The sequence below is a fragment of the Microtus ochrogaster genome, linkage group LG5 (assembly GCF_000317375.1).
Source record: "Microtus ochrogaster isolate Prairie Vole_2 linkage group LG5, MicOch1.0, whole genome shotgun sequence".
In the NCBI taxonomy this organism is placed as follows: Eukaryota; Metazoa; Chordata; class Mammalia; order Rodentia; family Cricetidae; genus Microtus; species Microtus ochrogaster.
The window spans coordinates 52828246-52852136 of record NC_022031.1 but is presented as its reverse complement, the minus strand read 5'-3'; the positions used below and the strand labels follow the sequence as shown (position 1 = coordinate 52852136).

At 36.9% G+C, this 23891-nt stretch overlaps 1 protein-coding gene across 4 annotated transcripts in view; it reads right to left on the bottom strand.

Annotated features, from left to right (window-relative positions):
• Sntg1 (syntrophin gamma 1) overlaps positions 1-23891 on the bottom strand; it is a 400484-nt gene that overhangs the window by 138344 nt on the left and 238249 nt on the right. For all 4 annotated transcript variants that reach the window (XM_005362238.2, XM_026786566.1, XM_026786567.1 and 1 more), the window contains 4 exons: positions 11663-11719; positions 10755-10812; positions 9689-9732; positions 9559-9600 (listed from right to left, as the gene is read on the bottom strand). In XM_005362238.2, coding sequence (XP_005362295.1) covers positions 9559-9600; positions 9689-9732; positions 10755-10812; positions 11663-11719 — 201 coding nt within the window. The remainder of the gene's footprint in view (positions 1-9558; positions 9601-9688; positions 9733-10754; positions 10813-11662; positions 11720-23891) is intronic.

Below are 23891 nucleotides of genomic sequence, written 5' to 3'. Positions count from 1 at the left end.
AATGCCATCACTTAAAAAAATAAAGCAACCTTGACTGCTCTTCCGAGAGGACCAAAATAGCAGTGACGGGCACAATGTGTGTTCTGGATGCAAGTCCACAAGTCCCTCAATCCCTTGGCTGTGCCTCGGGGAGTGAATTCTGTTTCATATCCTCCCACTCACTATCCCTCAACTCCACGATATCAAACCCTCTGAGTTCAGCCTTGGACTGATGAATGCTGGCTTTGCCCACAGGCCCTATGACAGTCCCACTCAATAGACTCTGTTTTCATGTAAAATCGCCAGCAACGTTTGATCAGCACCATCTCTCATTATTCGCTAACTTCTATCTCAAAAATTCTATGTCATATTAATTAATATCTTTTAGAAAGTAAAGGTTATTAAAACACTTCATTTCTTTCAATTTTGTACTAAGTTCTTAGAAACCGTGTTTTACAAGTCCCTGGACATGTTTTGATAACTAATTTTAAAGGGATAGGAAAAACGTTTTGCTGTGCTTTATTCTATCCCCAAAAGGATCACAAGGTGTGCTCAGGGCTGGGATGGTTGAGAAACTCAAAGAACAGATCTCTAGCGAATTTCCCAAAAAAGTACTTTGGGATACCAGATGTCATTTTTAAAAAAGGAAAAGAAAGTATATAGGAAATATCATAGAAACCATTATGTAAAGCTATCAACATTCCAATCTTTATGTGGGTGACCCAAGATACAATGATTTCTAACAGATACTTTGGGCTTTGCTTCCCTTTATTTTCCCATATCTCTGATCCTGAAAATTGTGGTCATAATTCTGCCCAAATTGTCTTCAATATATGAGGTATTTGAAAATTATTTCGGGGCCTATAATTTCAGAAACCTATAGCAAACCTTCCAGTAGATCCCAGAATTAAATGGGATTTCCAGAAGGCTCTGCCATAGCTAAGATCCACTATGAAGTTCTTAAAATCTCAAGGATTCATTTTTTTTTCTTCTCTTGAGTTAAAATCGAGAAAGAAAGCCAAGCATATGACCCTCATTCGATTTATATTTTCTTATAAACAGATATTTATTTTTATATTTTCAATTGTGTGTATATAAATGTATCTTCCAGTATGTGTGCGCATTTTAATTAAGATTTCTTCTAAGTCTATAAGCTTTGAATTCTTTGGAGTAGCTGTTACAGGAAGTTGTGATATGGATGGTAGCAATCAAACTTCTTAAAGAGACCGAAGGATACAGATGGATGGAAAATTAAAAATAACAACTCCGAGAGGGCAGTCTTGTTACAAGAAGACATTGAGAGGAGAAAGGGCAGGAAGGCATGGGTGCGGTTATCGAAACAGGAGTAAGATGCAATTGCCCAATAAATATCAAACCCAAACTCCATTTAGAGTACTCATATCTTTAGGGTACCTCCTATTAAGAACACATAACACTCTTACTTTCTTTTCTTCTTAGCTCTGTCTTCAATCATTCAAAGCTATTTAACTTTCAATTAACATATAGGACCACAGCTGGTCAAAGTGGGAGAATTCGAGACTGTGGAATGTTTTTCACTAAATCTATATTACATCTTCTCCAAATGCTTAAGGAACATTGTGGAAGAGGGAGTAGAAATATTGTAAGAGCCAGAGGTATATATAACTACAAGGAATGTGTTTGCTGGCTACAACAGGACAACTATGCATACAAACTCACAATGGTTGCAATGGCTAACATAGGACCTACACAGTCTCAAGCCAAAGAGAATCTGAGTATGGAGATGGGAAGTGGGCATGAAATCCCTTGGGGCTATTGCCATTAGCATGCTGGAAAAGGGGAGTCAGTATTCTTTGAAGGTGTACCCCTTGGTAGATCTAACATGTTCGCTTAGGAGGCCACATATTCTAATGAATATAGGCAACACAAATTGTACTTGATGGGTTTCAAAGAACAAAGAAATGGACACGAAGTATATGGGTAGAAAAGGATTGTATCTTGGAGGAGTTGGGCTGGAGATCATATGATAAAAATACATTGCATGAACTTCTCAAAGAATTGAAATAAATGAGGAAAACGTTTTCAGATGAGTACAAGCGCTTATCATGTCTCTTCAGTGCCATCTTTTTAAGTCTCTTAGTCACTAATGACTTTGGCTGCCAATGCTGCCTGTCCTGACATTGTGGCTAAATTTGTACCACAGCAGGTATTTCACTGCACTGTACAGAGGCAACCAAAGAGGTCTGCGAGGCACTTTTTATAGATAGCAATACATCGCTCATTGAATGCTGATGTCAGGTCTTTTCCCTAGAACATTTTCATTCAATTTTGTTTTGGATCCTATAGTGCTCTCAGGTTTAGACATTCAAGCACTGGTCCACAAAGTGTGTGGCTACCTGAAAGGAAAAACAGAAGAAAAGAAAGAAGGTGGTAGATGGGAAGAGAGATATGAAAATCTAAGGATAATCATGGTTGATGATGCTCAGTGTTATTTCTTCCTTTTCATGATTGTTACATAGTATACCTTTCACATGAAGCATCATATTTTGTGCTGTCAAAATGTCCCTTAAAACGGGGTTTTGATCCTACTTAATGTTCTGGCTTTGTGAGAGCCTAGCCAGTTTGGATGTTCACCTTCCTAGATATGGACGGAGGGAGGAGGACCTTGGACTTTCCACAGGGCAGGGAACCCTGACTGCTCTTTGGACTAGGGAGGGAGGGGGAAACGAGTGGGGGGAGGGGGAGGGAAATGGGAGGCTGGGAGGAGGCGGAAACTTTTTTTTCCTTTTTTTCAATAAAAAAAAAATGTCCCTTAAATGTTTGTTTACAACCTCAGACTATTTTCTCACCCTTGATTAAAGAAGCTTCTCTTTGCAACACATACAGGTTAATATAAACACTCCGAGCTAGTTAAGATGCTGAGAATTTTCGTTGCTCAGCAATACATGGGTATCCACATCACTCTCTCTAAAGCTAAGGGAACATTGCAGAAGAGGATGTAGAAAGAATGTAAGAGTAGAATAATAGCGTGTTTGACCTTGAAACACTGCCCTACTGGCTGAGGTACTTATCACTGAATATATACCATAATCTGTATAGGACTTGCATCTGACTGAGACTGTAAACATTTAGTCATAGATCCGGAAAAGGCTCATGGATCCCCAGAAAAACCAACTGATGGAGGAGAAGTAGTTGTGTCAGTGATGCAGCCACTTGTGAGTTATTCAGACTCCAGTAGATAGCTTGACACCCATGCCTACACTGATGGCTCTGGTTAAACTCAGTGGAACGCAAAGTAAAAACACAAACAAAACCCAAAATATTTTAACATATATTCTCATTAGTTTGTCAACTTTACACAATCAGAGTCATCTGATGGAAAATAATCAAGAAATCACCTCCATCAGACTGTCCTAGAAGCATGTTTATGGGGATATTTTCTTGATTATGGGTTAATGTTGAAGAACTTAGCCCACTGTGGGCAGGTAAGTTCTTGTTTGTATAAGAATTAAGATGGAAAAAAAAACACATGGGAAACCAGCCAGGAAGTAGGGTTCTTCCACAGTCTCTGCCTTAGTTTGTGCCTTAAATTCCTCCCCAGAATTCTCACTTTGACTTGTAAGTGCAGTCAAATAAAACCTTTCCTTCTCAAGTTGCTTTCATTGTTTTGTTTATCCATACTACCATGGGAGAAAACATTTACCATGTGGCTGATAACTTGGTAACTTGGAGGAAGTAGGTGAAGGTCAACAACAATGTGAAAATGAAAAGACACGATGTGGGTATATATAAAACTGTCAAAGAATAAATTAATGTAATATAAAAAATTGGCAATGCCCACCCAAACAATAGTTTGCCAGGCTTGGGTTTGCCCTTTTGTTACAGAAGTTAAAACTTTGAAATTTTGAGATATATTTTTCATCTTTGCTCAAAAAATAAGGCTATATATAAGAATTTAATGAAAATCAGCAGTCAAGAAAAGATTCAGTCACTAATAGTTACCTCAGACTTCACCATATAATTGGCAACTGACACAAACTCACAGATGGAAACTCTTATGGGTACCAATTAAGTCTAAGTAACAAATACTGCAAAAAATCTTGTTTATTTCAATTTTTATAAAATTAGAAACCATGGGCATCAACGATTCTGACCATTTAGTCTTGGCAATGAATATGTCACAAACAATTTGAAAATATGAAAATTAAATAATTTCACAGACGGCTTTCCTTGATAGGAATTAATTCAAAGGGAAAGTGACCACAGTGGTTCAAATTTAGAAGAAGATATTAATCAATTACTGCACAAAATCAATTTCTGAATTGTGAGCCAGTTAATGAACGATCTGGAGCTGGATGATATTCTCCTCACTTGTTGTTGCGTAAGGTGGCCTGCATCACCTGACCACACCTTAAATGAGGTCTTTGCTGCTGCACCCTCCTTGCTCCTGCTCATACATAAAGAAGCACTGAATTCTAGAGTATTTGGTGTAAATAATGAAATACTGTTTTCTGGCTAAAATCAACTGGAAGGAAACATTGCTTTGTATCCCCATGTGAAATTTTGGAATTAAGTAAAGCTTCTACTAAAACAGTGAAAATGTTAGTAATTAGCGTTGTGTATAAGTTTCTAAATATTTGCTTCCCTGTTAAAATGGGTTAATTTAAATGATAAAATTTTAGCTCCTCATTTGGCTCTCACCAGATATATAGAGGTTTTATGCTTTATAACTTCATCCAATGTCCTAAGATTAATATGAAGATAAAATTACTCACATTTCAAATTATGGAATGATTTCTCATTGTAAGAGTCATGGAGAAAAAAGAAGCCATACCCTTTCCTGCCATTCATAAAGTTTAAGGCAGAAATGCTTATACAGAATTAAACTTCTGTAAAAAAAAAATTTACTCATCCATTCATTTGGCTCTGCATGATGATTATTTACTAATTTTAAAAGTCTTATTGTATGGAAGTCTCAGTTATATTACTGTCTTCAGGATTCTTGGGGATGGAGACATGGTTTAGTGGTTAAGAGCATAAGCTGTTCCTCCAAAGGACCACAGCTTCATTCCTGCACCAACAGGGAAGCTCACAACTCTCTATAGCTCCAGTTCCAGAAAGTCTGATACTCTATTTTGGCTTCCACCCACACCAGCCATGTCAGTGGTATGAAGAAATATATGCAAGCAAAACATGCATCTACATACAAACAAAAATAAAAATTAAACATAAAATAAAGAAAATGAAATTAGGAACCCTCCAATCAGCTGGTTCTTTTCTGATATTGGTTCCTAGTGCATATTTGGTATTTATTATGCATTTTGGTGTATTTCCTATTTACATCTATCAAGCATACTAGTCACCCACTCTCACTTTATGATGATTACTGTAAGTCAAACACTATTTTCATATTTCCTCTTTCCAATATTTTTCCAACATTTTACATGTTTTCTTAGTTATTAAATTCTGCAAAACAAAACAAACTCTGCCCACATACCTACGAGACTTGAGCCACATAGAGTTTTTGTCAGAATAGAAACACACAGAACTCAGTGACAGTATAATTCACAGAGTGTCACACAATCAAGTTCTGATATTTGACCTTATGAAGAGAAGATTTATGTGAAAAGCAAGATAAAGGTGAATGTCAGTTTGATGTAGTTAGAGTTCATAGACAGGAAGGCGGAACCATTTTGGCATCTAAATTTTGTTTTGTTTTGCTTGTTTCTTCGTTTTTCCTTTTTCCTTTATGTTACTGTTTGAGACATTTGCAGTTTCATTGTGTAGTCCAAGCTGATCTGAAAATTGCTAATTAGACCAGGCTGACCTTGAACTCACAGAGATCCACATGCCTCTTCTCCCAAGTACTTACAATATTTGTGTGCCACAATTCCTGACCAAGCAGCATAAATTTTAACACAGCAAAGAAAATAGATACGGTTCTCTTTAAAGAAAAATCCTGCAACATTAGGGATTTTTGACATTATGGGATTAAAGCTTAAAGGTGATGAATCATGTACACACAACTGTATGAAATAAGTGAAATCATGTGTGCTGTTGACATGGTCACAGACATATAAAGTTCTCCAATTCCTCAGCCTAACGAGAATGCCAAACCTTCCTAGATCTGAGACAAGTGAACAGAAAAGGCCTTTTCAATTCTGAGTGTGAATATCGACTGTGATGTGCAGAAATTTTCTAGCATTGCTTTCTCTCCCCGGATGTTGACAGCCTGAAGACAGCTCCTCCGAAGACCCTGCTCCTGCGCAGATTAGCCAAACCTGCCTCCTTGCTCAGCGGCATAGCCGTAAACGCCAGTTCTTTGTTCAGCTGTCTATAGCATATGCCACCCTGCTTTTCAGCTGTAGGTAATAAATACACTGAGATTTCCTGGGTGCCGCAGATTCTCTGCCAGAGAGCCCAGTCTACACAATTCCACTTTCTCTACCTGTGTTTGTCTTTTTTTTTTTTTTATTCTCTTGTGGATCCAGTCAGGTGAATCCCTGGAAACATGAAGGAAATGGAACATAAGACACAAAAAGAAGTCCTAAGAAGATGAAAAAGAGACCCTCGTTCCTCAAAAGACTATGTCCTTCTTCTCATGAACATCCATACAGATTCCTGCCAGGAATCTATCAAAACATATGTGTGTCTGCGTGCGTGCTTGCGTGCGTGCGTGCGTGCGTGCGTGCGTGCGTGTGTGTGTGTGTGTGTGTGTGTGTGTGGAGAGACAGAAAATGGAACTCATTGTTTTCTATGTGATAATATTGGCTAGGAGCATCATGTGTTATTATGTTATTTCATTTGGGTCTCACGGCAACATTTATCAGCTTATTCTTGCTAATGAATAACAGAGGCACAGACACCGTAAATTCAATAAATTGAATCTACATCATCAGAAAGCAATTTAGACAATAATTGTACATTGCTGCTTCTGGGATTTAGGATACACCATCTCACACTGCCCAAGGTGGCCCGACACACTGTTTCGAAGTTTATACTAAGGAACCTGTAATTCTCCTTCTTCAAGTAATCTTGTTCTAAGACTTCAAGTAAAGGACCTGGGCAATGTGTGAAGCCCAGATCTGATTTAAGTCTAAATTGATATAAGTCTAAATTGATTTAAGTCTAAATTGATTGACACACTGAGATCATTTAAGCGATTTGGCTAATGAATCCCTACTGAGTGATCTCAGTGGAGAGTGTATGATCACTTTACACAGACACAAACCTGCATTCAAACCCAGAAGCAAGTCTTCCCCAGGGGGGCCGATGACCTCCACAGAATAAAACTGATACTTAAGCGGAACTGAATTAATAATTTCTAATGATGCCAGGGACTAACTAAAGAAAGGCTCCTTTGCCCATTCCCTATGGTGCCATACTTTGCTCAGTCTTGATTCGGGGAAGAGGGGCAGTGCTTGATGCTGTCTCAAGTTGGTATGCCAGACCTTATTGACGTCCTAAGGAAGACTTTACTCCATCTGAGGAATGAATGGGGGATGGGAAGCAGGGAGATGGGGGCAGGAGAAGGGGAAGGAAGGAGAACTAGGGTTGGTATGTAAAATGAAAATTAAAGCCAGGCAGTGGTGGCACACGTCTTTAATCCCAGCACTCGGGAGGCAAAGGCAGGAGGATCTCTGTGAGTTCGAGGCCAGCCTGGTCTACAAGAGCTAATTCCAGGACAGGCACCAAAGCTACAGAAAAACCCTGTCTCGAGAAAAAAATGAAAAGTAAAATATTTAATAAAAAAGAGAGAGAAAAGATTATCTATGGAAGAAAGAGAAAGGAAATTCAAACCACCATGTTGTTGTGTTCATCGATTTATTTTGGAATCTGGAGCTGCAGAAGAACTGTTCGTATGAGCATGCTCCTTCACAGTTACTCATCCTTTGAGCTTTTGTGAATTTCAGGTCATATACATTTGTTCTTCAACATGAAATTAACACTTCAGCCCCTGTAAGGTAATGATTCCATTCACATAGGAATTAAAACAGTGAGGGGAAAATATCTAATTGCTTTTGTAAAGTCAAAGGTTACAGTTCAATAAAAACATTAGTATAGCTTGATTTGGCGATTCATCCACACAGGAGGCAGAGGAGGCCAGATCTTAGTGAGTTCAAAGCCAGTCTGGTCTACACAGTGAGTTTCAGGACAGCCAGGTCTATGCAGAGACCCTGTTTCAACAAACAAATAATAGTAAAAAAGAACAACCAAAAATGGTACCTGTATTTCAAAGCTAATAGGATTAAGCTTCTCCAAAAATATCTTTATTATGAGTAACAATGTATAATAAGCAATACAATGTTTAATGACTTTCTTTAAGAATCAGCATACATACAGATTATGTATGTATGAATTAATCTTCCATGCCATGATTATCTGTTTAATAAAAGAAAGTTCTAGCATAGTTGGTCTGAACTAGTTACCTGCCTCTGAAGAACAAATTACAAGCATGATTCAAACTAGCAGCATGTGGTTGAAAAGAAAATGCACTTTGGTTTTGTTTTGTTTTGTTTTTCTTTCTGGATAATGAGCTCCAAGACAGAAGACAAAGTTCCTTTGTTTATGTGACTGTACTTAAAGGTACCCTGGGATCTGCAGAACAGGCACAGTGGTGGTCTTTCATCTGCTGCAAATTGTCCTTTGAAATGTCACCTTGCTCTGCAGAGATTCATAGGAGGTCGAAGACTTGTACAGGATTTTCAACACAGAGTGGCAAAAGGGTGATTTGAATATGCTTTTGTGAGTACAAAGTCATTGGGAAACACCAGCAGACCATGATTCCCAGTTCTCTACAGCAGCACTACTTGGGAGATGGAAGTTTTACACAGATACTTGCAGCTTCCTTGCTGAGACTTTAAATGTATAAATGAATCAAAATAATTTCTTTTTGACCCTTGAGCACACTTTAAATATATTCTTCTTTATCTCTTTCAGTAGGAAATGGTACAAAATTCAATGAGCTCTTCATGGTATTTATTCATTTGTGACCAATATTTCCCCAAACACCTGACACTTTCATTTAGCTTTATAATGCCATTTCGTTACCTGCAATAGGGACTCTTTAACCTTTCTATTGAAGTATGGATTAAAAGACAGCTACTGTTTAACCATTTATAGTGGTTGCTGAAACTCAGTTCTATGTCCCAGTTGTATTAAATTAGAATGTCTGTAATATGCTGCTCCAAACATGGAAAAAATTCAAGAAAATAACACAATGAAAATTTTGGCAAATTCTTTTCTTGTCTTTTCATCACCCCTTTCTCTTTTTAAATGCACTCCTGTACACACACACACACACACACACACACACACACACACACGTGCGCATGCGCGCATTTCCATTTGCCCCAAATGCTGTTTAAAAATTTACAGAAATCAATTCTTTTGTCATAAGCTTTCGAGCATTTGAACACTTTAGATACATAATTTTTACTTTGAGATACATTTCATTATGATAGTACTTTTAACTGTATTTCTAAGAGTCAAAAATTGAATCGAAGGAATTGAGAGATCAGTAATATGCTACATAATTTTGTACCTTCGTAATTGACATGACTCTGAGAAATGATAGCATCAGAAAAAAAGCAAACTTACCACTTCTTCATGCCTGCATTTCCTCACATTAATTCCATTTATCTGCAATGGAAGGAAATTCCCAGTTTCACATAGTGTATTACAGACTGGCTTTTGTTTGCATCCATGAAGACAATAATGAGATGTATACCTGCAGAATTGCATCTCCGATGAAGAGCAGTCCTGAAAGCTCCGCTGTGAAGAAGAACAGTTGAATACACCTTGGCATTCGTCAGACAAATGAAGAGTTTTGTCTTAATTAAGGATAAAACGGTAAACTAATTATAAGGGTTTTAAACTAATTAGGAGCATTTTATAAGATTCCCCAAAGAACGTAAATTAATAATATGATTTATCTCTTTCCAGTTGCTGACATAGGCAAACATTTCCTTTTGGTTCTATCATTTTATGACCTTATAGCTCTTAAAACATGATCAGTACCCTCCCAACTTTGTGGGGTTTTTTTTTCTTTTTCAGCAAGACCAATTTGTGCTGTACAAATAATCTTGGCTGTGTGGCTTTCCACAGTAGCATGGTTGACTTCTCATGTTGTACACTCTGGTTGTGTACTCTGTATTTTGATCTTGAAAGCTCAGAGTAATGATACGAATTTAATCAAAGCTTGTTATTAATAGCTCTCAAAAGCCAACATATATAGATATAATATGTACATATTTATGTATGTATATATGCATATTCATTAAAAATTGATACCTTCTCTTAGTGGGTTACCAACTTTTTTATGCCTTTATACTATGATATCTCTGTGCAAATATCTAAGACTTTCAATCTGTCAGTTTCATGCTTTTGGGGAAATACTTTGCTGTTTTCCTGATTAAGTGTCAATAAACCCTTGATTTGTATATTCATGATGGGTTTTAGATGTAGCCTCAAAGAAAGTGAGTAAAATTGAGGAAAAACAATTGCATCTGTATTTGTCCATAAAATGTGACTTAATTTTTGTGTCTTTAACCAACAGTTCAGAAGCTGTTCATATTTGGCCATTTCATACATGGTCAGTTCATATACGGTCATTTGAACTATTCGAGTCCATGACTTTTCCCTTTCTCTTTTGAAGGAGAACCTAGGGAAACTGAAGAATCAGACTTAACCTCTCACTGTCTGAAGCTGCGGATCCAGGAGACCCACTCACATACCAATCAGTGAGCATGGTATTACAGAGGACTGACAGCTACAAGGTTAGCTATGTACATTACCTCTTTGCTCCTTGGAGATTTTAGAAATGACAACTGGAATGTTATGTTCTGCACCTCCCTAGAAAGAGACAGTCATAAATCATATTTTAAGTCACTTTTTAGCCAATAAATAAATATAAAATCATTGAAAACTATAAATAGTACATGTAGTGAATACCAAATTTATAGAATTTCTTTTAAATAAGCATCATTTCCATGAAATTTGGCTAAATTTTTTGAAGTACTATAATGATATTTAATAATTAGTAACAATCGACTATAAAATTTTTATTTCCCAAAAAATTAATATCCATAGTTGCATTCTGTTCAAAATCCATTAAAAAGAATGCAAGGTATCTTGATATTTGTTACTTGGGATTCCAATCATCAGATATTCATACATTTCAATTCTCTGACTATTGTACTTTGCCAAACAGACATTCTTTCAATGATTTATTCTCAGCGCTAAATAACTAGAGAGAACTTGGAATTGATAAATGAAATTTACCAATCTCGTTAACAAAGTGAAAATTGAGTAAAATGATAAATATAAAATACAATTCATGCTTCAACTGTTCCCATTTCTCCTCCAATAGAGACTTGTTCCCTTTTTATCCACCAACTTTCCATGCTGCTGGATGATAAAGGAAAGGTTCTTGCCACCAGAATTAATAGAAAGATTCATAAAGAAATGAATTCTTTTTGAAATAGTTCTACTTAATATTAGGTACGGTCCCCAGTCCTTTCTTGTAATATTTAAATCAGAAGATAACGACGGTCAGGTTCTAGAAGAGCATCCCAGATTACAGTTTACTCTAAACATCACAGAGCCATTCTTCTTCTGTTATGAGTCACCAACATTTTAATGCACACAAAATGTTAGCCTTTACAGCTCAGCCTTTGCAAAGAAAGACTGGAAAGGTGGCTACCTTTATGCTTAATCCAAATCCTCCTACTGTCTGCCTTCTGATTGTCACCGTTCTTTCCTGAAAGAGAAGAGATTTAAGAGTGGTAAGTGTTTCTTTACACTAAATATACTTTTCCCTATTGTTTTTTCAATTTCCGTTTGAAATGTAGAGGGAAATATTTTTCGAAAACAAAAATACTTCAAATATTGCAATTAATGGAACATTTTACAGGATTTTGTTTTTGTTTTTGTTTGGGGAGAGGTTTTTGAGACAGGGTATCTCTGTAGCTTTGGAGCTTTAGAGCCTGTCCTGGACCTAGCTCTTGTAGATCACTGGCCTCAAACTCACAGAGATCCACCTACCTCTGTCTCCCAAGGTGCTGTGATTAAAGGTGTGTACCACTACTGCCTGGCCACATTTTACAGTTTTTAAATCAAAAGTTAATCCTCTATTTGCCAAAATAAATGCTCCTAAATTCACAGTCTCTAAAAAATTTCTTTCAATATTATTTTGAGAACAATTTTAGAATTTTTATTGTACTCTCATTTTCATGTTGCATATTCTTGAGTAGCCTAATACTATCTCACTGGCAAAGGGTGAGAATCCCCCAGCTGAAGCCTTGTCTGCACCAGCAAGTGATAGATTTGTGACTTAAGAACTAAGAAGCAGGGTCTTCATAGCCTAGCACTTCAGAGAGCAATGTGCTGTCTAAGAGCTACACCACACAATGAGAAAGCTGTATTAAAATCCTTACTTTAAATGCTGGAAAAAAAAAAAGAACTTACATTATAACAATGACAGTGGAATTACTAATGTACATCACTAGTACCCCTTAGTGTAAACAAGTATTCAGCTATAAAACTACCAATTCAGGGACCTTGGTGTAAGCACATGGATCATACCTGAACATATTCTGAAATTTTCAATCGGAAAAATTAAATTTGGGGGATTTAAGGAAACAGTTTTTGCAGCACAGTTTTTCTGGAAGAAAGTTGCAGGGTAGGAAGCTGTATCTATATCCTTAATCATTTATACCAGTCATCTCTGACCACCTGCCCTCTCTCTTGCATGTAAGAGAGATGTTGTGATATTGTACCTATATCTCCAAATATTTCCAACTCATTTACCTGACATCTCATTTCTCAAATGCAAACATAGTCCTGTTACTTCTACATCAATACTTTCTCTCTTTTCCTTAAGGACTATGTGAATGAATATTTAAAATTAAAAGCCAAAACATTTTATAAATAAGAAAACATTTTTTAAAATGTACTTTTTGTAGCATTTATTAAGAGTTAATCCTTAAAACAAGTCTCAATACATACAAAAAAATTAAGTAATCTTCCTTTTCCTTTCAGACCAAGGATTAAATTTTATTTCAAAACAAAATAATAATAATAATAAAAACCAGAAAGCCTGCAAACTCATGGAAACTGAACAATCTACTGAATTAAAATTGGGTCAAGACAGAAATAAAGAAATAAAGACTATCTGAAATACTAGGAAGATTAATATACATATACCCAAACTTATTGGACCCTATGAAAGTGGTACTAAGAGGAAATTTAATAGCACTAATTGTCTGCATAAATAAATTTCAGAGATTTCATACTAACAAATTAACAGGACAGTTGAAAGATCCATAACAAAAAAGTAAACACATAAAGATGAGTAGAAGGCAATAAATAATCAAAATGGAGTCTGAAATCAATCAAACAGAAAGAGAACAAAGTATAGAAACAGAAAATTGGTTCTTCCAGAAAATATACATAATAGATAAATCCGTATCCAAACTAAATAAAAGAAAGAGATTAACAAATTAACAAAATCAGAAACAAGAAGGGGAATATACCAACAAACACAAAGGAAATTCAAAAATTAATTAGGTCATAAATCAAAAACCAGTACTCCACAAAATTGGAAACTCTAAAAGAAATAAACATTTTTTGATAGATATCACTTACCAAATTTAAATTAAGGTGATAAAAAAACAACTTAAATAGACCTCTAATCCATAAGGAATTAGAGTTGTAGCTGTTATATTTATTATTGCCAAATATGCAAGAAGCAAATTGGTGAATAGGAGGAAACTGCTTGGCAGTGAAATGGTTTTCATGCTGAAGGCCAGGAGTGCTGAGGAGCTGATAACAGGTATGGAATGGCTTCTCAGTGCAGGTCCTTTACGCAAAATGATTTCCCACTCTTTCAAGAGATAAAGAAGTCGAGGAGTAGGAAGAAAACAGGAAGCTCCCATACCTTCCTCCCAGCTGTGCTTTATACTTCAAACTTCTTTTCTTTTACTTCCCTTTTAAAATTCTTTTGAGATTATAATGACATTTTCCCTTCCCTTTCCTCCTTCCAAACCCTCCGATACAAATTCATGAACTGTCAAACTGGATTTTAAATCCCAGAGAACTTAGACAACCATGAGGACCCTACGAGACATACATGGATCTAATCTATGTGGTAAGTAGTAAAAGACAAGATCTCCTGAGTAAATTGGGAGCCTGGGGACCTTGGGGGAGAATTGAAGGGGAAAGGGAAGAGACAGGGAGGGGAGCAGAGAAAAGTGTAGAGCTCAATAAAAGAAATCAATACAAAATAAATAAATAAAAGGTAGTCTTAGAATGAAAAAGTGGGACCTGAAATTCATGCAGTCGAGTAAGATCCGTCAGGCTGAATGGAAGGCACACTTTGACATTCTAACACGACAGTTCTGTGGGGCTGGCAGGCAAACAAACACAGTGACAAAGACACTGGTTCCGTGGCTTTGCAGTAGTGGCTACATAACTCCATGCATTTGTAGAAGCCACAACACTTTAGAGCACAGATAAGCAACATCTGCTTATTTACCATAACATTTAGGAAGTTAAGGAAGGGGTCCAAACTTGAACGGCAATGTGAGAATATTATGTAATTACTTCAAATGTCCATGTTCCTACTTCTGTGTGTCTCACAACACTGCACACTCTATTTCTAAGGAATCGGTTTAATTTTTCTAAAATAAACCATCCCCATTGTATAAATCAGCACCCATTCTTCTGATTGTGGTCTCTCTAAACCTGCACACTGGGCCCTCACAGTAATCAAGTAGCGTAGAAGGTATTCCTTTTGCCTTTTTATCACAAATCAATGCATCAATGTTTCATTCCTTTTAAATAATGGTCTGCTGCATGCATGTAATACTGTGCATCAGGAAACCTTGGCCTGGTGATAAGACATACAAATTAGACATGCATAAAATCAGAACAGAGACACAAGTTTTAAAGGCGGTCTTTACCGAGATGTGGAAATGCTAGGCAGAGGTTGCAGGAAAGACTGCAGTGAATTCAGGCTGCCCCAAAGAAAGGAAGTCCTCATACAGAGTTACAGTTCTCATAATGCTCCATTAGTTATGAGGCCAGCATATTTAAGGAATATTTTTCTTATGGTATAGGGAAGCTTACTCATGTAAGACTCAGATGAGTGGTCTTTTCTGCTTAGAGACATGCTGTCACTCTGAGCCTGGCTGGGGAAAGGAAACCCTGGTAGTTGGAACAGAAGGATGAATGTCAGACACTGTCCATGTAGCGTATTTTCAGAAGGAATGAGGCATCCGCTTATTGAAGAAGGGTTAGTACTGAGAATCTACTTTCATATGTACTTTCCATATGAAATTCCCAATCTTCTGCAGTTGTACCATTGCTTATGTACGCATTCTTCCACGGAAGGCCTACACGTGACTTGTTTCTCCCTCTGATTTGCGTGAATGTCAAGCTGTGGGTGTGAGTATGAAGTTTTGCTTAGACATGTGTCTGATTTCTCTTTGCTACAACCAAAGTGTATGTTTGAGGAACCAAACTGCTTCCAAAGGCAGTAAGATGCTAGCCTTCCCTTCCCAGTATTCAAACAGCTTCAAACAGCCTCCTTGTCCCTGTTGTTACCTATTGTTCTAATTGAAGCTGTTTCGGTGGGGTAAAGCAGCATCTCCCTTGTCTTTAGATGATGTTTCTAAGATCACATCTTCTCACTTACTAACTGGTTCCCTACATAATTTCTATTGAAAAATAACCATTGAAATTCTTTGACTAATTTCCGGTTACAAATTGTATTACCCAGTTATAATAGTTCCTTATGTATTCTAGACAATAGATAGTCACATGGCGGAGAAACAGTGTTTATTCACTATGTGTCCCATCTTTTCATTTAATTTGCAGTGTTCTCTGAAGAAAAATATTATTAATTTTGATGATGGGCAATTTAACAATTTTTTTTTGCTATGGCTAAGAGTTGTCTACAGTTGCATAGTCTTTTTCTTACACTTCAATTTTATTTAATTTGAATAACATTTTTATGTAATTTGAAGCAGGTATCCAAGCTTATTAACTTATATGTGTCTATCAAGTTGTTCCAACATCATTTGAGGAGGAAATGGTTATTTCCCTGTTAGTCATGGTGTTCTCAGTGAAAAGCAACTGATCGCCAGTGAGATTTTATTTCCCGACTCTCCTTCCTTCACATGTATACACCTGTCAGAAAATCAGCACAGCTGGTGCCAATGTCTAGCCACAGAAAGTTTTTTTAAAGTCAGAAACTTTAAATCTTCCAAGTCTTTTATTCATTTCTAAATCATTTTAGTTGTTGTAAGCCTCATGCATAACATACCCAAAAGAGTCTAGCAGAATTATGGTGAAGTTGATAAACACATTTACCAAAGTAGCAGGATAGAATATACAATATAATTAACATACAATAACCTGTAACCTTCTTGTAGGCCAATGCTAAATACACAGAGAAAGAATTCAAGGAAATAATCCCAATCATGATAACCTAAGGAGGTAAATACTTGAAATAATCTTGCCAAAGAAGTGAAAGACTTCTGAGGTGAATATTCTAAAACAATAAAGGAAGAAATACTGAAAAGATGCCTGAGGAGGGAACAGCACATCCCCCACATGCTCGTGGATTTGTATCATTCATATTTTGAAGGGTGCCATACAATCTAGAATAATCTACTGATTCAAGGCAAAGTCACCAAAAATTCCAATGAAATTCTTCAGAAAAAAATTAAAAAATGGTCTTTAAACTCATGCAGAAGCAAAATAGTTTCAGGACAGACAAAACAGACTTAAACAACAAGAATGCTAGACTTAACATCATACTCCACAAATACTTGCTTGGCCCTGCTCATTGCCACTACATTCACAATAGCCAGGAAATGTAATCAACCTAAATAAATATCTTTAAACTGAAAAATAGATACAAAACTCATGTGTGCTATATAACACTATAAAGCTGCAAAGAAAAAATAAAAGCATACAATTTGTTGGTAAATGTTTATAACTAGAAATTATTATATTGATTGAGTAAACCCAATCCCAGAAAAACTAATACTGCATGTTTTCTCTCATTGATATCACTAGTCCAAAATCTTCAAAAGTGAATATATAACTTTGTATAACTTATACAAAGGGTCACACTGGGCCAGGGAAGAACCAAAAGAAAAAATAGCAGGATGAAAGCCATATGATGGTGAAGGGGAAAATGAATGTCTTTAGTTGAGAAGGGGATAGAGATATTAATATAGAAGAAGGCAGAAAGAGTGAAAAGAACATTTAGGATGGCCATAATCGTATTGTATTTCTTTACCTAAATTATACAAACTGCATATAAATATATATGTAAACATATTTACATATAGAGTGTAAATGAAGTATGCCACTCGAGATGACACTGTTCCTTCCAAAAAGACATAGACTATCTAACAAAATCCCAAATAGCAGGCATAAGAAATGTGATTTCAAGTTTCTGGTCAGAGAAGTCCATGAGACTTCTCAAACAATACAGGTTAGTGCTGTTAGCCTTGATTGTCTCCTAGGGGGCTGAAGGAAAGTTCTGACAGCTGAAGACATCAGGCCCTTCAAATGTAGCACTCAATATCTGAGCTAGATTTGACCGGAAAGCCTTTTAGCTGAGGAATAACTTTTATAGTACAAGAAGATGCTATTCTAGTTTCTAAAGGAGAGAAACAACTAATAATATTACTTAAGTGTGACACCAGTTTGATGGTAGCTACAGCTGTCAGCTTAGATCCTGCTGAACATAAGGGAAATCATGTCTGGTAGCAGAAAGCTGGCCAACTATCTGGGGCTAGTTAAGCCATGGATATTAGAGGAATTATCAGCATATATTGTTTCAAGCTATACTACTAAAATAGCATAGAACCCATACAGAAATAGGTATATTTATTAATGGAATAGAATTAAGGACCCAGAAAGAGGTCCAGATACCTACAGCTGTCATATTTTAACAAAGAAATCAAAACACACACTGAAGAAAAGTCAGCATCTTTAAAAAATATGTCAGAAAAACTGGATATCAACATGTAGAAAAATGAAACTTGACTCTGAGGCAAAATAAATTCCAGATGTACAGGAGATCTCAATGTTTGGCCACAAAATTAGAAATTCATAAATAAAAGCATATAAAATAAGAATAGTAACAATAATAGTAATAATGATAATAAATACCCACTTCTGGATATAGGATCAAGTATAGGTTTTCTGCACAAGACTCTGGCTGCCAAGTAAAGAATTGGCAAGTGGCGATTCATAAAATTAAAAGTCTTCTGTACCATGAGGAAACCTTTTAATCACTTGAATAATCAGGTCAGAGAAGAGAAACAAAATATTTTCCAGCTATACATTTGAAGTCTAAAATACAAAAGAAACTAAAATATAAAAACAAATGCCAAGAAACCCGTTTAAAATGTGGGCTGTGAACAGAACAACATGTTCCAAAAATGCAAATGGATTAAAAATGTATGTTTAAGGACACAGACATCAGGTGTTTCAGGGCTTCTTTTCCCTGTCTTAATGGTAAGGACACGAAAAACAAACACGACAGTGCTGGTGGAGATGTGGAGAAAGGGGAACCATTAGGCACTGTTGGTGGGAGTGAAAATAGGCACAGCCACTGTGAAAACAGTGTATTCATTTAGAAAAATAGAAATACGTCTACAATGCTAATGACTATTCCACCCTTGGGCACGTATCCAGAGACTTATATCCATGTCCATAGATCAGCCACCCAGCTGGATACCCAATCTCTAGACCTTAGGTACTGGGCAAAACTTTGGGCCCCTCCCCCTGTAAACTATAAGTCCCACTCTGTCCCAAACCTACCCATCTCCCATGACCTTAGAGGATCTCCTATGCATGGACTGTTACTGCAGAGCGGACCAAGAAGTGAGTGACCAACTCCCCAGTTCAACAGCCCAGTCTCTAGGCCCTCAGTATGAGGGCAAAACCTCAGGTCCCTCTCCCACCTGCCTCAGTTTCTCTAGCCAGTCAGGCAGGCTGCTCCAAAACCCTCCATCAGACCCTGTAACCTGCAAGTCTCACTTCACCTAACCATCCCCAGAGAAATAAATGACTTCCGGAGACACTGTAAGCAACCTTCCAGAGTGGACCAAGAGTGGTTCCCTAAAATACAGACAACAACTGGTCCAAGAGAGGATCCCCGAGACACCAACACCAAAGCAAGGGATGAACCAAGAGGCAAAGACACTGCCAGCAACAATTGGAGGAAGAGTTGGGTAGGCACCAATGCAAGAATTCATTCAACAACCTAAAAGGCAATATGGTAACACCAGAACCCAGTGGTCATATAACAGGAAGACCTTATCATTCTAACCCAGAAGAAACATAAGAAAATCTCCTCAAATATAACTTTATGAAGATAATAGAGACACTTAAAGAGGAAACAAAAATTCCCTTTACAAATAGAGGAAAAAAAACAAACAAAATATTGGAAAAAATCATTAAGTCTCCTTAAGAAACCCAGGAAAACCAAGAAAAAAAAACAAAGAGGTGAAGAAAACAGTTCAAGGTTTGAAAACTGAAATAGAGGCAATGAAGATAACATAAACCAAGGGATTTCTGGAAATACAAGCTCTATTATAGCCATACAGGAATGAAAACAGCTTGGTATTAGCATTAAAACAGAAAAGTGGACCAATAGGACCAAATCAAAGACCCTGATATTTATCCGAACACCTATGAACACCTGATTTTTGACAAAGAATCTAAAATTATACAATTGATAAAAGAAAGTATCTTCAACAAATGGTGATAGCTTAATGGCATGTCAGCACATAAAAGAATGCAAATACATCCATGCACAAAACTCAAATCCAAATGGATCAAAGACATCAATATAAATCCAGCTACACTGAACCTCACAGAAGAGAAGGTGGGAACTAGCTTTGAACACATGGGCACAGGAGACCACTTCCTAAATGTAACACCAGTAGTACATACACTGAGAGCAACAATAAATAAACAGGACCTTATGAAACTGAGAAGCTCTGTAAAACAAAAGGCACAGTCAATTAAATAAAAAGGCTGCCAACTGAATGGTAAAAAATCTTCGCCCACCCCACATCAGACAGATGACTGATCTCCAAAATATATAAAGAATTCAAGAAACTAGACATCAAAATACCAAATAATCCAATTAAAAATGGGTACGGATCTAATCAGAGAATTCTCAAAAGAAGAATCTCAAATATCCAGAAGACATTTAAGGAACTTTTGAAAATCCTTAGCCATCAGGGAAAGGTAAATCGAAATGACCGTCTTACACCAGTCAGGATGGCTGAGATAAATACCAACAATGATAGCTACGCTGAGAGGGATGTGGAGTATTGGAATACTCCGTTGCAGGTGGAGTGCAAACTTGAACAGACCCTCTGGAAATGAGTATGGCAATTTCTCAGAAAATTGGAAATCAACCTACCCCAAGACCCAGCAATACCACTCTTGGGCATAGACTCAAAGGATGCATACTCATACCACAAGGACATTTGCTCAACTATGTTCATAGCAGCATTATACATAATAGCCAGAACCTAGAAACAACCTAGATGCCCCTCAACTGAAGAATGGATAAAGAAAATGTGATACATTTACACAATGGAGTACTACTCAGTGGTAAAAAAAACAACATCTTGAAAAACTGCATGCAAATAGATGGAACTAGAAAAAAACATCCTTAATGAGGTAATTCAGAAACAGAAAGACAAGCACAATATGTACTCACTCATAAGTGGGTATTAGACAATAAAGCAAAGGATATCCAAGCCAGAGTCCAAGAACCCAGAGAAGCTAAGTAACATGGAGAACCCTAAGAAAAATGTATGGATCCCCTGGGAAGGGGAAATAGATCAGATCTCCTGAGAAAATTGGGAGCATGGGGGTGGGGAGAAGAGCGAGTGCAGAAGGGGAGCAGAAGTGTAGAAGGGAAGGTGGAAGGAGGACTGGAGGGATCAGGATGGTGGAGACAGGGAAATGACAGAGACAGAGAACAAGGAAAGTTTGATATTTTGATTGAGGGAGCCATTATAGGGCTAGTAAGAAATCTGGTACTAGAGAAATTCCCAGGAATCCACAAGGATGACCCCAGGTAAAACCCTAAACAATTATGAAGAGAATGTTAGAACTGGTCTTGCCCTGTAATCAGATTGATGACTACCTTAAATGTCATCATAGAACCTTCATCCAACAACCGATGGAAGCAGATGCAGAGAAACACAGTAGAGCACTGGACTGAGCTCCAAAGTCTAGTCGAAGAGAGGGAGAAAAGAGGGGGAAGAATGATGTCATTATATAATAACCGAAAAATATTTTTTAAGAAGTTATAGTAAAAAGGAAAATTAGAAAAGAAGAAAATATTTGGCTTGCTAGCATCCTTAGGCTCTTGGAAAAAAATGAAAACAGATTTTCTTGGAGCATATTTGAGATGTCCATGATGGCAGTGAGTCTCTGTATGGGAGCAAACTATCATGAATACAATGAACTGATATTAGGAGGACATAGATAGATGTAACGAGGAGATGCTTGGAAAACAAATGAAACTCACAGATGTACTGTGAGAAAGAAGCATAGATGCTGTAATAATCCTAATTCAAAATTAACAAGCTAGTTCTTTGCGGTTGTTTGTTTTCTTTCTCTTTATAAGACTTCATAGAAATATTTCATTTGCATGGCCCTTTCTGAGAACATTTCAGTACCCCTGAATGTTAGAACACATTTATTGTAAATGCAGCGAATATTCATGTGTATGGTTTATATGTCACTGATATTCCTATTCTTTGTAAATTTTACCACTATTATCTAATGTATACATTTAAATGTTTCAACTGAGATTGCAAGTATTCTGTGTATCTAATGCTTTGATCTGTGGTAGTTCAGTATACAGTCAGCCTCCCGTAGTCACATATTCAATTAGCCATAGATTTCAAGAATACTTGAAAAAGCATTTATACACATACTGGACATAATGATGTTTTTATTCATTAGAGAGGAAGGCAAAAGAAATACTGAAATATTCATTTGCAGCATGCCTGCTGTTTTGAATTCACGAGAGATGATTTGTAGCACGCAGAGGAGCTCTGTGATTCACAGGGAAATGCTGAGGTCTCCGCATTTTAGATAAGGCTGTAGCTGGATGATGTAATCTATTTGAAAACACAATTGTCAAAAGCGTATTTAATATACAGTCTAATCGGAAGGGAGACTGGAAAAGAAAGGCCCTTCATCCCTACGCATTGCTTGATGTGGCTCCCGCTGCTGCCTAGCAACAGCCGTGTCAGTCCTGAGAAAGAGGCAAATTCAAAATAAAAGGAGAGTTTCTATTAAACTCTGAATTTGAAGTATCTGGTAGATACTTATTGTATTCTGTAGTTTTATAGAAGGGATTTAAGCATCCTCAGGTTTCCATGGAACTATTCTTGGTGATCTTAGGGCCCACCCTCTTTCACGTATTGCACAGTGACTTTAGTGTTCCTGTGTCAACAGGCCCCTTCACCTCGTTCCGTATCCACGCCAAGTTCTGAAATGAGAATTACATTCTATTGTGACCACACAGAGTTCAGAGAAACCTTGTCCCCCTCTCTTCATTATCTTACCCACTTCCTTTACTTGACTGTACTTGCTCCGCTCATGTCTGTACTAATATGGTGAAGAAACCACTCCTTATTGCCTGCTTTATAAACATCCGTGACTTCTTCCTCTGAATGAGCACATTCATATTTCTCATCCCAGCCATAGCTGTGGGTTCAAATCTGTTTCAGGCTAAATATTAACAGAAGTGGCTGAGAAAAGATCTGTAGCCCTATAACCACACTGGCTCCTCATAACTTCTAACATAACTTCAAATTAATGAGATTTTCAACTTTCCAGTGCAAACCTTTCTGTGAAAAAAAATTCACTCCTCACAGTAAATCCCATAGAACACTGTTAAGAGAGCTCCTTGCTGGGTGACTGAGTATCTCTGGATGATTGGTACCACAACTCCTGCTCCTCAGGGTCTCCCGGAGTTTTTGGTGGAAGAAAAACATATCAACAAGTTGATGGAGGAAGGCCTTCTATTTCTCATCTCATTTGTCTGTTGTTGACCTTGTTTTCTGACTTGATTGAATACTATTTAGAAAATTCTTACCTAAGTTTATAGTGCCTTTTTTTTCATATTCCCTACATTTTCTTTTGCCATTTTTCGAGTTTCAGTTGTGACATTGAGTGTTTGAATCGCCCTGGAATTGGTTTCCATGTAAGACAAAAGATAAAGATCAAGTTTAATTATTCTAAATTTAGAGATTCTATTTTCTAGCCACTAACTATTGAAGATGTATGTTCTCTCTGGTGTGTATTTTTTTGAAAATTTGTCAAAAATAAGGAAGTTTAAGTTATTTTTGTGAGGATAATCATCCTGAGGTGAACTATGACCATTCTAAAGAAAAACCATTGTAGTTTCCTAAAAGATGAGGAGGGCTCACAAGGATGATTCTACCTGGCGGGGTGGTAATGTCACTAAACTGACAAATACCACCCAAGTATCACTTTTGCACTACAAGCTGTTTTTTTTTTTTTTTTTTTGGTTTTTCGAGGCAGCGTTTCTCTGTGGCTTTGGAGCCTGTCCTGGAACTAGCTCTGTAGACCAGGCTGGTCTCGAACTCACAGATACAAGCTGTCTTAATCTGCTTTGAAATATTTGGGAGAATATGATATCAGATCAATATGCAGTCTTTAATTCATGCTGATCACTGTTATTTTCTTCCATTATCCTGTTTTTTCAATTATTTTTATTTTGTTCTGAACCTTTCAGGATAGATATTATATACATGTCAAATTCATCTTTAAATGCTTTCTGGTTGGTATCATCTTTAAATGCTTTCTGGTTGGTATCATCTTTAAATGCTTTCTGGTTGGTA